This window comes from Gorilla gorilla, chromosome 13 (genome assembly GCF_029281585.2).
Source record: "Gorilla gorilla gorilla isolate KB3781 chromosome 13, NHGRI_mGorGor1-v2.1_pri, whole genome shotgun sequence".
In the NCBI taxonomy this organism is placed as follows: Eukaryota; Metazoa; Chordata; class Mammalia; order Primates; family Hominidae; genus Gorilla; species Gorilla gorilla.
In genome coordinates, this window is record NC_073237.2 from 58,340,399 (window position 1) to 58,355,628 (window position 15,230).

At 37.9% G+C, this 15,230-nt stretch overlaps 2 protein-coding genes across 4 annotated transcripts in view; one reads left to right on the plus strand and one right to left on the minus strand.

Moving 5' to 3' along the window:
* Nucleotides 1-15,230, plus strand: part of RANBP6 (RAN binding protein 6) — a 404,812-nt gene that overhangs the window by 156,962 nt on the left and 232,620 nt on the right. The gene's annotated exons all lie outside the window — the stretch shown is intronic.
* The window catches only part of IL33 (interleukin 33), a 42,566-nt gene continuing 28,535 nt past the window's right edge, over nucleotides 1,200-15,230 (minus strand). The window contains exons 4-9 of the mRNA XM_004047786.5: nucleotides 8,558-8,683; nucleotides 7,891-8,016; nucleotides 6,198-6,323; nucleotides 5,588-5,638; nucleotides 4,637-4,728; nucleotides 1,200-3,220 (exon numbers count right to left, since the gene is read on the minus strand). Of these exons, the coding sequence (XP_004047834.1) occupies nucleotides 3,020-3,220; nucleotides 4,637-4,728; nucleotides 5,588-5,638; nucleotides 6,198-6,323; nucleotides 7,891-8,016; nucleotides 8,558-8,683 (722 nt within the window). The 3' untranslated portion in view covers nucleotides 1,200-3,019. The remainder of the gene's footprint in view (nucleotides 3,221-4,636; nucleotides 4,729-5,587; nucleotides 5,639-6,197; nucleotides 6,324-7,890; nucleotides 8,017-8,557; nucleotides 8,684-15,230) is intronic.

Consider the following 15,230-nt stretch of genomic DNA (forward strand, 5'->3'; position numbering starts at 1 on the left):
GGATTAAAGACTTAAATATCAGACCTAAAACCATAAAAACCCTAGAAGAAACCCTAGGCAATACCATTCAGGACATAGACATGGGCAAGGTCTTCATGTCTAAAACACCAAAAGCAATGGCAACAAAAGCCAAAATAGACAAATGGGATCTAATGAAACCAAAGAGCTTCTGCACAGCAAAAGAAACTACCATCAGAGTGAACAGGCAACCTACAGAATGGGAGAAAATTTTTGCAATCTACCCATCTGGCAAAGGGATAATATCCAGAATCTACAAAGAACTTAAACAAATTTAGAAGAAAAACTCAAACAACCCCGTCAAAAAGTGGGCGAAGGATATGAACAGACACTTCTCAAAAGAAGACATTTATGCAGCCAACAGACACATGAAAAAATGCTCATCATCTCTGGCCATTAGATAAATGCAAATCAAAACCACAATGAGATACCATCTCACACCGGGTAGAATGGTGAACATTAAAAAGTCAGGAAACAGGTGCTGGAGAGGATGTGGAGAAATAGGAATGCTTTTACACTGTTGGTGGGACTGTAAGCTAGTTCAATCATTGTGGAAGACAGTGTGGTGATTCTTCAAGGATCTAGAACTAGAAATACCATTTGACCCAGCCATCCCATTACTGGGTATATACCCAAAGGATTATAAATCATGCTGCTATAAAGACATATGCATACGTATGTTTATTGCGGCACTATTCACAATAGCAAAGACTTGGAACCAACCCAAAAGTCCATCAGTGATAGAGTGGATTAAGAAAATGTGGCACATATACACCTTGGGATACTATGCAGCCATAAAAAGGATGAGTTCATGTCCTGTGTAGGGACATGGATGGAGCTGGAAACCGTCATTCTGAACAAACTATCGCACGGACAAAAAACCAAACACTGCATGTTCTCACTTATCGGTGGGAATTGAACAATGAAAACACTTGGACACAGAGTGGGGAACACCGCACACCAGGGCCTGTTGTGGGGTGGGGGGAGGGGGGAGGGATAGCATTAGGAGATATACCCAATGTAAATGATGAGTTAATGGGTGCAGCATACCAACATGGCACATGTATACATATGTAACAAACCTGCATGTTGTGCACATGGACCCTAGAACTTAAAGTATAATAAAAAAAGAAATTTCAGAATATTGAGTCATCATATGATAAAATCATTATAGTCTCACATACATTTGGAAAATATACTTTATTCATTAATATGAACAATGTAGTAGATATATTTGATTATTTAATAATCATTTTAAGTTTATTGTACAGATGCACATGTCAATAATTAGTGTTTTTCAGATGGGATGATATACATTCTGCTTTTATTTTTATCTCTTTGGTAACAATTATTGACGGAACAATGAAACAAAGATAAATTGTTTTACAGTTGTAATACCCTTGTATGGTAATTCTCAGCCTCTTTTATCTTATATTCTACCAGCACTTACATCTAATAGGTCTCAATAAAGTAGAAATTTAAAAGTATGTATTTTCAGAAAAGGTCATATTTCATAAAGGTTCTGTTAGTATGTTAGTCATTTATCATAAGTGTTAAGTCTAAGAAAAGTTGTAATAGAAATTGCTAAGACTTTAAAATAAAAACTATTCCTTTAGTAGTTAAAAAATGTTATTATATGGTTGAGTATAAATTTTATTGCCCTAGTGACAGTAAAAAACAAAAACGTTTAGCAAAAAAATATTGCCATTAATAGCTTTATCTAAAATTGTACAACAGACAAAGCAGTATAAACGTTTTGGCATCCAGAGGTCAGGTGATACAGAAATGAAGTTCAGCGGGTGCAAAAGACGTATCAAAGGCATGGTAGTTAAAAGAAATGAAAAGAGACAGATGTCAAATGAATATTCCACAGTAAGCAGTGTTATCAGGAAGCTGGAATACAAAAAGACTAGTGCACATGGGAAACAAGGATTAGAAGCAACTTTGCCCAATGTGACAGTGAGTATTAAAAGACATAGGTCCCTGGAAGCCAGGGTCAGAAGGGATGGTAGGCCATGGACATGAGGGACAGTCAGTTACTGAAATTTTAATGTTAATTCGGTGTCTCATCTAGGCTCTGGTAGGTTAGAAGATTTCTGGCCTTACCATGGTAGTTGGATTATATGGTACTTGGATGCTCTAAAACATGTTGTGACTCAGTACTCTTTAAAAAAAAAAAAAGTTTTAGCGTGTTACATATTCCTAATAAGTGAAATTTTATGTCTGAACTAAAATTTACTTCACTTCCTCGTGTAAGAATGCCTTGCTTAAACTCAATATATAAAAATCAGAATTTTAAAAATTAAACAATTAGAAATGAAGTTATTCACTTTACAAATACTGGATTTATTTTTCTTAATTTTTCAGTTATCTTTACTTTTTCACACATTTATGTTACCTGGCTTGCCATATGGGCCTTTGAAGTTCCATATCCCCTGACAGTAAGGGAGAGCTGCTCTGAGTGTTGCCTAAGACATCTACAAACAAACCTGGTGTTTTATTGCAGTTGAAAAAATGATAATTCTGTGAAGCATCTGGTCTTCTTTTTACTAGCAGCTCTAGTGTTTGAGCCTATCGTTTGGAACTGTGGAAAATTATTTCTCTAAGTAGCTCTTTAAAATGCATCCCTGTCTACAGAGAGACTTAAGCTATGGCTCTTTCTCTCCTCAGTGGCCTTATCTCTAAATATGAAGTTCTTTCTGGACTGAAACTAGAGAAAAGTAAAGGTCAGACTGTATCTCTTTAGAATGTTGACAGTTTCTTTACCAATACCCTATTTAATATACTGATACTCGTATTGAAGATGCAGTTATACAGGGGGAAATAAAAGAATAACTGGAGGATTAGAAAAAATATTTTTATACATAATAAGGAAAACATTCCACACATGCTAAGCACTCTTCCTTTCCCTTAGATGTCACCTGTCTCTTTCTTTATCTCTCATTCCTTCTCCAGTGGTAGCATTTGGGTACTCAACCCAAGACCCACAGGTTTCCATCAACTAAGTTTCAGAGAGCTTAAACAAGATATTTTCAGTACACAAATTCTCAGAAGAGTCTACTTTAATCAGAGCAAGATGATTATCCTTTACACCTATAAACACTCCAGGATCAGTCTTGCATTCAAATGAAACACAGTTGGAGTGCATATTATGAAGGACAAAGAAGGCCTGGTCTGGCAGTGGTTTTTCACACTTATGGAGCTGAGGAAACAAGAGAGAAAGAAATCCATATGTGAACGGGAAGTTCAGAGTCAACTTTACCTGCCTGTATTGGAAACTAAAGGGGAATACTTACTTATGACTTGATATTTCTAGCAAGCTTGCTTAGTGAGTTGTGGAGGGAAGAGGGGGAGAAGTGAGTAGAGGGCCAGAGGGGTAGGGGGTGGATTTGATTTGATTCACTGATAGTCAACATAGAGAGGCAGTATGGATTAGGGTGATTGGATCTGGATGCAACAGTTCTGGATTTGTACCCTTCTTTTGACATGTACTATCTCTGAGACCTTGGGGATGTTGCTTTATCTCTCAAGCCTCATTTTTTTTAGTCTAACCAGTTTTCTAGATCATTCAATCCTCAAAATATCTACAGACATGAGTAAATATAAATGATTATTATTTTGAGGCACTAAGTTTTGGGATGGTTTGTTACATAGCAACAGTTGACCAATACAACAACTCCATTGTAGAGTTACTGTGAGTATTAAATAAAATAATATTTGTAAAACATTTAGCCCAGTGCTTGCTATATAATAGAGCTCAGTCTAAGTAGCTCTATTATTGAGTAGTTATACATGCCAAACACTAGATTATATATGTTTAGGAATGTTTTGCTTAGGAAGATGCTGGTTACTATCCACTATTTATGTTAATAAGGCCTTACATGGCTGTGTTAGTCAGCTTTATATTTTTGTGTGTTTGTATAATTTATCTTTTATATTATGCTCTCTTCTGTTTTCTTCCATGCCTCTACCTTTGGCTTGTTTGTCAAAATAGTTATAATTACACATCATGACCAACGTAATAATGCCATTTGCTAACTAAAGAAGAATATGCAAGTAATTCTATGTTCAGAATGTAGATGTTAGGTTATTTATAAATCTTGGCACATGGAAACGCTTATGACTCTCCCTTAAGCAGGCTCAGAATGGAAATTTTTTTTTATTTGTTTAAGAAAACGATATTTTACAAAGAAATGTTTCCTAGAGGAACATAGTAATTGCTAAAGCCAAATAGAAAGGATTTGAGATCATTCTATGTAACAGTGCTTCTCAAACTTTAAGGCACATATGAATTTCCTGGAGATTTATTAAAATATGCTGATTCTGATTTATTTCTGGGGGGCTTAGAATCCTGCATTTCTAACAGGTTCCCAGGTGATTCTCTGCTGCTGGCAGAGAGCAGACTTTCAATAGCAAAGCCATACATGCCACTTTCCTCCCTTCCTTACTCTAGAAGCAAGCCATTTGTAGTAAGTGATTGTGCTTTATATACAATAGCACACAAAAAAATCCTTCTGCAAAATACCCCAACACCCAAATCTACACAAGTTGGTGGAGTTATTCATGACAGTTCTGTAATCATATATATAGATATAGATATAGATAATTTTTTTTTTACCTCCACAGAGTGTTCCTTGTTGTTGGCATGCAACCAGAAGTCTTTTGTAGGACTCAGGGTTACCATTAACATCTTACCATCAACACCGTCACCTTACAATTAAGAAAGTATAAATGATAAAGTTAAGAACTGTAACTCATCTTTATTTAAATGAATTCAACACCCAGGAAAAGAGTCTAAGATGTTACATAAAATAATTACTTCATTCACTAACTGTTATCTTAGAAGTATTTGTACCCAAGTTCAAGAGGCACTGATAAGTAGAGAGTACTTATAAACCGGAGAGAAATTAGTTTTCTTATATGCTTTTTAATTGGAGAGTTGTGACCCTAATGGTTACTTCTCTGGGCATCAGCTTTCCTGTCTGCATGTAAAGCCACTCATAGTGTCCCCCAATATTCATTCCTCTTTTGGGATAGTAATAGAACATTCCCCAGCTTACCTTCTTATGGCTAAGTGTAGTAATACAGCTGAGTTCTGACCAATGTGAGATAAGAGGAAGTGTTAGGTGCAACTTCTAGGTTGTACCCTTAAAGGGAAATAGAATGCATACATCTGTTTTTCTGTGTCCTGCTGACCAGGCATTGTCATGCTCCCAAGTACTCTTGAACCATGTAGATGTTGGCAGAACCACAAGATAGAAGGAGATGGGTTCCCTGGACAACTTGTTGAGCCATTGCAGCCCTGGCTAAGACAGAAAGTTTTATCTAGCATAAACCACTCTTGTTTTGGATCTGTATTAAGTGTAGCTAAAACTTTATCCTAACGATTAAGCTGTAAAATGGATGAGAATGCATCCTCTGAGAATCTAAGGTTTTACCATGAGCTTGGGTTGGAGATAACCTTCTGAGACTATATTTTTTCCTATGGGGCAAAAAGGATTGTTTTGGATTTATCTGTACCCCATAGTTAAGAATTCAAGCACTACAGCTACCCAGCCCTCCAAATTACCTGATTCACTTGAGGGGTGTTGAGACTCATAGTAACTCAGTAACACCTTATCTGAAAGAGAATGCATAAAATCCCTCTGGTGAGACACAATTTTGTTAAGTTTTCAGTTCCAACACACACATAACATCAGAAAATATCCTCCCCTTTTATTATATATCAATAAAAACAAATCTTTTGTGGTTTTGAGAAAGGTCTTAAAAATGCACGAATATGCTCTGATGAATTCTCCAATATAGTTGTTATTAAAATATTTAAAATATTTTTCATAGCAGTGGCATAAAGGTTGTACTTTGGTGATACTAATAAGGCTAGAAAGATCTAGTGGATAATTTAGAGACAGCAAATACATGTGGCCCCTCTTTCCATCTTTCACAACAGATACTGCATTTCAATGTCAGCATTCTTCTCTGATGAACCTGACAAAGCTTCTGAATCCATCTTGACATAGAAGGGATTCAGGCACCCATTGCCAATGCATTAGAGTTAGCACACAGCATGACCTGTTTGCCATGTCTAAGTTAATCCATTGTTTAAAGTTTGGTAGATTTATTAAAACGTTTTACTTTTATTAGTCATTATTACATCATTATAGAAAAAGAAAATAATCTACCTTTCTTTTCATCTTTTTTCAAGTCTTCAACATATATCTCATAACTTTCATCCTCCAAAGCAAAAGTAATGGATTGATCATTGTATGTGCTTAGAGAAGCAAGATACTCTGTAATAGGTGAAATTCCTGTTGTTAAGAATTCAAAAATTTGTCAGGCACAATTCTTTTGGCAACCTTTTTAAAAAATGCTCCCTCAAAAAACATTTTTGCAATTTGAGTTGCATTTTGTATGTCACTGTTGGCTAGATTAAAGCCTTTGATACAAGTTTTACATAGCAAAAAGGCTGAGATGTGACCCTTGAATGGGATTAAAGGTGCTGGTGTCCTGCATGAAGGCCCTGGGAGGCCATGTGAGTGTGCTTATGGGAGGGTTTGGTGGGGAAAAAGAAAATGGAAAGCAACAGACATTGCTTGAGGAAACCTTCACTTCATGACACCACTTGGTCTGGGGACTGTGGTAAAGAAGGGACTGTATTTTGATAGACATGGATAAATAAATGTTCATCTATAAAGTATGGAGTTACCCAGAAGTTTCTGACAGTCCTGGAGAATGCGGATATAAGCCCTGTTCTCTCCTCTGGCTAAATAACAGGGACACTTAGTGCAGTGCTCCCAACTTTTAAAAAGTGTCAAAATACCCATAGAAAATGATAATATTTTTATAGCCTGCTGAGGTAAACTGGAGCAGATTTAGGGACTACTTAGATGGGGCCTGGAAAAAAATAGTATACAAAATATTAAGGAGAATGTTACATACTGAATTTGTACATGAACTTCTTCTAAAGTAAATGATTTAGAAATACTTAATGAGAAACTTCAGTGTTGCTTCTTGGAATTTAGGACATTTATAGCAGGAATAATGCTTGAAATGGCAAATGCAATTTCCAGGTAAAGTTTTGTTTTGTTTTGTTTTGTTTTGTTTTCTGAGACAGCCGCTCTTGTTGCTCAGGCGAGAGTGCCCTGGCATGATCTCGGCTCACTGCAACCTCTGTCAAGGTTCAAGCAATTCTTGTGCCTCAGCCTCACAAGTAGCTGGGATTACGGGTGCACACCACCACAACCGACAAATTTTTGTATTTTTAGTAGAGACAGAGTTTCGCCATGTTGGCCAGGCTGGTGTTGAACTCCTGACCTCAGGTGATCCATCAACCTCGGCCTCCCAAAGTGCTGGGATTACAGGTGTGAGCCACCACACCTGGCCAAGTTTTTTTTTTAATGATGATCTCTTCACTTCTTGAAGTCATCATCAACTTGGAACCTTATACAAGGACGTGATAAAATTTAAAACCATCTTAACTACTACTTAAAATGTATAAAGTGTTAGAATTATATTTAAAAATATAAGAGCTCTTTTCTTTCATGGTCAAAATGTTGAAATTTGGGGGGGAAATGTGTTTTTTTCCCAAAAGATGACATATTTTCACCAAAACTAATGACCATGGGATTCCAATCCATAGCAAGTATTTCAAAATAATGATGGAGTGCTAACTAGAGAATGCATGTGCGTTATTAGAACAGCTACCTTGCACCTACTTTGGATACTATTAGATGGGTACATCAGCTGCAAATGGGCAGAAGTTTCTGGTACACGTTAAAGACACAGACTTGGGACTGCTACCTGGAGTAGCACTTTCCGGGGTCCTGTGTCATACCTCCCTCCTCACTCCCACATGACCCCTGTAACCAGTCATACCTGTGATACTTGAATCATGAAGTGCTTTAGTATATTTCTGGACCCCTGATATACCAAAGGCAAAGCACTCCACAGTAGACTGCTGTTGACAGGCAGCGAGTACCAGATGTCTTTTGTGCTTTCTACCTGCAGACCAGATGGGATTAGGGATGGACCATCAATCCCCACTCTGCACAAATACCCCTTTGAGGATTCCCAGTTAAGGCTGCTTGCTGAGAGTAGTGATTGACTCCAGGGCTTTGGTCACTGCATGGTCCAAAGGGATTGATACCTCTTGGCACACTTATTCCCCAGTAGAAGCACACTCATTAGAGATCAGGAAGAAGAAAACTAGTCACCCACAGTCTCAACAGCCAAAAAGCAAGCACTATTAATGCTTAAACCTATTTCCTTTAGATTAAAAAAATCACTTAAAAATATTGTAAACATATTTACACATAGTTATGTAACTTTTGTTTTCACTTAACATTATAACATAATCATTTCTGTCATGCTATTGAAAATTCTTTATATGCCCTTTTAAAAATAGCTAAAAACCTGTTCATCATTCTTAATATTTTCCAAAAGGAACCTTAGAGTGAGGAAAAATAATTGCATATTTAGATGTGGTAAGTGAAGGCAAATAGATACTTATCACTATTGCCAGAGAATGTACAGTTCCCCTTACCTGTTTTCAGTGAAGGCCTTTTGGTAGTTTCTCTCCTAAAGTAACAGGCCTCCTTTTTTATTGTAAGGCCAGAGCGGAGCTTCATAAAGTACATGGGGCAAACTTCTTTGGCCTTCTGTTGGGATTCTAAACAATTGAAAAACTTGTGAGACTGTTTCATTCCATTCATCTTTATCCTTCTACAAATCCTGAGTGTAGCAGACCAAGAAAGCAAGTACAGGTTCACAGTATCTTATCAGAAATCCTTAACTCAGCTGTGTTTCAAAATTCAGAGTTTTTTAGATTTTAGGATTGTAATATAGAGCATATAGTGCACATATGTAGCACCCCAGAAGAGATGGGGGCAGCACCCCATAATCAAAATTAGTTAATTTTATATTGAAACATAGGAAAATTTACACAAAGTGAAATAAAGACCTTATGTTAGTTCACATCAGGAGTTAACCAAGAAATGAGTTTAGGTCATGTTTTGCTGTCAAATAAGTTCTGAAAAACTTCAGGTCTTTAGAAAAAAATTTTGGTTTTCAGAATTCCATATGAGGGAGTGTGAACCTGTATCCAACATATATCAACCTTTGCCTAATTGAGGGGGATCTTTTACTCATATGAAATGTGCAATCTTTTCTCCTTGTCTAGAACACTTTTAATAATTTTGGAGGGATTGCTGATGTCTACAAAGGTTACTGATATTAAAATAACTACCATTTGCTAAGTGTCTACAGTGGGCCAAACACTGTGCTAATGATTTTACATATGTCTCCATTTAATTCTTCATAATAATCTTGCAAGATAGGAATTATTGTCCCCATTTTACAGATGATAATCTGAGGCTCTCAGGAGTCATGCCACTTGCCCAAGATTACAGAGCTGGTGAGAAGTTGTGACTGAAGTGTGCCTAAAATCAAACCTATTCTTTCCACCACCATCCACTTACCGCCATCTAAGAAAATGCTACACTGCAATTTGAGGGACTAACAAAATGCAAATTCAAATTAAATCAGTCAAAGTAAAAAAGTTAATTATTAGGTAATTATTTCATTTTGCTAAAGAAAAATCTAAGTCTCAAAAAGAAAATTGAATTTGCTACTTGGAAAATCATAAAAAGTCTTTCATAATCAGGTAGAAAAGAAAATTGTAACACATGAGTCATAGGATCTCAATTTTTAACATTATGTAGTAAATGAATTATCAAGCAATTTATACAATGAAGTCAAATTTCAATTAGTCACAGTAATTCAGAAAATAAAATATTATTTGTGACTCTGGGATTCATTTTATGAGTTAAAAAAATTCTCCAGAGGATTTGCCTTCCTAAAATAATGCTTTTTAAAGATAAGTGGAAAAGCTTTTATTAGCTATTATTTTGAATTAATCCACATCTTGCTTCCAATTCAGATGAGTAGGTACCTTTAACTATCTTCAACTGATTTAATAAGGGAAGACCACTTAATTATATTCACACCCACTCTAGAACTCTCTACCATTGATTCTTAATGCAGAAATATCAACTGTGGTATCTTGTATTTATATTTTAGTGCTTTTACACTTCCAAAGATAATTCATAAAGAAAACTAGTGCCAGAGCCAGCATTGTACTTATTCTCCTGACAAGTAATTTAATACAATACTTTACTGACTGTTGTATTAACTCATTTTCTGCTACTATCACAGAATACCATAGACTTGGTAATTTATAAAGCAAAGAAATTTGTTGGCCAGGTGCTGTGGCTCACACCTGTAATCCCAGCACTTTGGGAGGCTGAGACAAGAAAATCGCTTGAGGCTAGGCATTCAAGACCAGCCTGGGCAACACAGTAAGACCCTCTCTACAAAAAATTTACAAAAAAATAGTAGCTGGGCATGGTGGCCTGCTCCTATAGTCTCAGCAACTTGGGAGGCTGAGACCAAAGGATTGCTTGAGCCTGGGAGTTTGAGGCTGTAGTGAGCTATAATCATGCCACTGCACTCCAACCTGGGTGACAGAGTGTGACCCTGTCTCTAGAAAAAGAAAAAAAAGATAGAAATTTATTTCTTACACTTCTAGAGGCAGGCAAATCCAAGAATATTATGCTGGCATCTGGTGAGGATCATCTGATGGTGGAAGGCAGCAGTGAGTACGTAAGTCAGAGAGGAAATCCGGAGAACTCACTTTTATAACAAACCCAGTCTCTTGATAACCAAACCACTCCCATGATAACAGCAGTAATCTGTTCATGATGGTGGAGTTCTCATGACCTAATTACATCTTAAAGATCCGACCTCTCTGGAGGTTGCAGTGAGGTGAGATAGTGCCACTGCACTCCAGTCTGGCGACAGAGCGAGACTCTGTCTCAAAAAAAAAAAAAAAAAAAAGAAAAAGAAAAGAAAAGAAAAGAAAAAAAGATCTGACCGCTCAACACTGTTACAATGGTGATTAAATTTTAGCATGAGTTTTGGTGGAAACATTCAAACCACAGCAACTATATCACATTGTCTTTTCAGAGCTAAAAGGCATAATATGATAACTGAAAGAACACTCACTCCTTATATTCTTTATATTTTAGTCAGCATCACATGGGAATGTGATAGGCATGCCTAATACTGAGTGTGGACTCTGGGGGGAACAGGATATCAGTCTTGGGTAGTTAAAAGTGAGGGTCACAATACTGAGGAAGTACTGAAGATGTGGAAGTCTTTAGGAGATAAGAAAGTTAAAGATGTACGTGTGGGGGCTAGCATCTAGTAGGACAAGCACTGGTTATAGTTCAAGGATGGGGGTTACTACATTTGAAGTATTGAAAACACTTTGCATCAGGAGAATTTTGAAGAACATATGCTTTGGTGTTTTGGGAAGCTGAAAGTGTGAGGGTTGTGTTCTGGAGAGGAAAGTGCAAAGCTGGCATGGACATGTGGACTTTGCAGGAGAGAGTATTCCACTGGGGTCAAAGAGCCAGCTCAAATGTATATAAGGGCTGTTACCACTTTCCATGTCTCTATCCTGCCTGCTCGCTGAGGGCAATGGCTTAGTATGAATTTTAAGAAAATTCCCATAGCTAATTTAATCATAACAGCAGCATGAATCCCTCAGGGATTTCTTGTGAGTAAATAGGAAGGGCCCTGGTAATCTTTCTATAATTCTGCCACTCAGAGAACCAGACTATGGCTGATAGAAACCACAGAGGTGAATCACTCCATCTTTTGTTTCTTCCCCAAGCACGGATTTTACCAAGGTGTCTTCTTAGCTGCTTACTACCCTTGACCTGTCTGTGGCATTGGACTCTCAGGACCACTTCTTTCTTTGAACCCCTCTTTCCTTATGCCATGTCACCAGTTTCCCTAGGTTCTTCTTGTTTCTCTCTGACTACTGCACCTTGTCTCTTTGTTAGTTATCCCTCTACTGTCTGCTCATAAATGTTGGTTTTCCTCAGGGTTTTGACTTTTTTTCTTCTCTCACTCTTAAACTTTCTTCCTGGGCAATCATGCTTGCTCCAATGACTTCAATCACCTTTTTAGAGGCTGATGACTCCCCAAACTGTAACTCTATCTTTGGTCTTTTTCCTGAGCTTTCTATCTGTTTTTCTTTCTCCCCAAGTCATTTTGACCCAGCTACTTTGAAGCATAGCTGTCTCTTTCTGTGTATATCTTCTGAATTCTGGATATCTCTACCTGGGTGACCTGCAGCTACCTTAAACTAAAGTACACTGGTCTTAGTCTCTTTTCTGCTGCCATAACAAAATACCATGGACTGGGCGATTTATAAAGAAAAGAGTTTTATTTGGTGTCTCGTTCTGGAGGTTGGGAAGTCCAAGATTGAGGGGCTGTAGCTGATGAGGGCCTTCTTGCTGTGTCATCACATGGTGGAAGACATCACACATGGTGAGAGTGCACATGAAGCAAAGAAAGGATGGGGACTGAACTTCATCATTTTTATCAGAAACCCAATCCTGTAATAACTAACCCACTCCCATGACAATGGCATTAATCCATTAATGAGGGCAGAGCCCTTATCACCTAATCACCCCTTAAAGGTCCCACCTCTCTTTTTTTTTATTTTTATTTTTTTGAGATGGAGACTCGCTCTGTTGTCAGGCTGGAGTGCAGTGGTGCAATCTTGGCTCACTGCAACCTCTGCCTCCTGGGTTCCAGCAATTCTCCTGCCTCAGCTTCCTGAGTAGCTGGGACTACAGGCGTGAGCCACGGTGCCCAGCTAATTTTTGTATTTTTAGTAGAGACGGGGTTTCACCATGTCGGCAAAGATGGTCTCAATCTCTTGACCTCGTGATCCACCCACCTTGGCCTCCCAAAGTGCTGGGATTACAGGCATAAGCCACCGCACCCAGCCGGTTCCACCTCTTAATACTATCACAATGGTAATTAAATTTCAACATGAGTTTTGGAGGGGACATTCAAACCATGGCAGTACTTATAATAAAAAATGTCTTTATCTTTTTCTGCCCCCAATATATTTCTCCTGAATTGCCTATCTTGAGAAATAGTACAACTATCTATCATTATCCACCCAATTCTTTTTTTTTTGGAGACAGAGTCTTGCTCTGTCGCCCAGGCTGGAGTGCAGTGGCGTGATCTCGGCTCACTGCAAGCTCTGCCTCCCGCGTTCATGCCATTCTCCTGTCTCAGCCTCCCGAGTGGCTGGGACTACAGGCGCCCGCCACCATGCCCAGGCAATTTTTTGTGTTTTTTAGTAGAGACGGGGTTTCACCGTGTTAACCAGGATGATCTCAATCTCTTGACCTCATGATCCGCCCGCCTCAGCCTCCCAAAGTTCTGGGATTACAGGCGTGAGCCACCACGCCTGGCGTCTACCCAATTCTTAAATCAAAAAGCTGAGAATCATTTATTTTTCCTTCTTTCCATTCTTACAATTCATTCAATCTGTCATTAAGTCTTTTTGATTTCACCTTCTGAATATATCTGAAATCTAGTCCGTCCTCTCTATTCTGTTGTCTTAGGTCACACCTTCATCATTAGTCCCTTAGATTAATGCAGTAGACCTCTAACCAGTTTCTGTTTCTACTCTTGCCTCCTCACTTTATCATCACACTACTATCATCACACTTCACCAATGTGATCTCTGTAAAGTAAAAATATTTTATCATTCCTCAGTTCAACATTTTCAATGATTCCCTACTGTCTACAGGATAAAGTCAAATCTCCTTTACTGTAACAGATCTTCTATGGATAGACTCAAACTAAAGGGGTTGATCTCTACTCAGTTCTAGCCAACTATTGCCATGCAAGATATGGACCCAGTGTTTCTAGATCTTTGGATTTTTTTAGAGAAACTATACACATTTAGATTTTCATTAAAAATATCCTATTTTTAAAAAATTGACTCAATTAGAAAATATCAATAACACTATTCAATCCTAATAAAATACTCCTTCTGGATGGATCTATCCCAAGGCTCCCATATTGTGACCTCTGGCTAGATCCATGAATGAAGACAGCTGGATTTTTAGGGAAGAGAAAGTGTTGATGGATGTGGGGGAAAGAAAGTAGGAGAAGAGAAAAGCCTGACCCTGGGAAGTAGGGAAGTAGCTTCCTGGAAACTGGGAAGGGAAGGGTTGTGAGAGGCTTTCCTCCAGGTCATGAAGTCCTGTACCCTGTTGGCATTAGAGGCAAAATGCCCTGGGGGTGACCACAATGTGGGACTGACTGTGGGGACACCTGCAGTGGTTGGCTACTAAGTTTTGTGGCATTGTGAACTGTGGCTTGTGTTGGATCCTGGTAGCTCAAGAGAAGAGAAGGAATTAAATGTGCTTTCTTGCCTTGTGTCTTGGCATCTTAGAGCAGCAGCTTATTTAGAAAAACAAGATATGACATATCTTGCATTTTGAGTTGAGAAGCAGTTTACACCTGTCACATACTGCAGAGATATCTGTCAAATTTTTCACCAGGATTGTTTAAATAATCACAGTTTTAGTGCAGTACCTCTATCCTGCTTGCCCCCATCTGTGGGTTTACTTTCCATGATTTCAGTTACCCACAGTGAAATACAATAAGATATTTTGAGAGAGAGAGCAGACATTCACATTATTTGCATTACAGTATGTTGTTCTAATTGCTCTACTTTTTTGTTGGTTATTGTTAATCTCTCATTGTGCCTAACTTATAAATTAAACATTATCATGGGTATGTATCTGTAGGAAAAAACATAGTATATATAGGGTTCATTACTATCCATTGTTTTAGGCATCTGTTGGGTGTCTTGGTACATATTTCCTGCAAATAAGAGGGGAGGACAATATTTAACTGAGCCAATATTATTGGAAAGAAAGATCTGTTAAGGGACAATTAAAATAATGTGATGTATTTGTAAAGCCATACAAATGAGTTTGAGATTATTTTTATCACTGTCCTCTAAATGGTATAGGTAAGTAGTTAGGGCCACTGTTCCCTTAAAGGAGGGGTTACATTTTAACTTTTGTATCAATACCACCAACTCTGGCATAAACTCTAGCCCACTCCCTCATTCCAGTTTCTATAAAGAGCCCATACTTCCTGAGGTACAAAGAAAATGTACTTTTTATGAGAGGCAATTTAGGGATGCAAAGTCACTGAGTCACTGTTTCTATAGAGAGCATTTTGACTCAGCTACAAGTAAAAGGATTGGTTTAGCTGTGATTTCCTGGTTGTTCAGAAACCACAGTCAAATTAGTGCTTTCCTTGGTCAC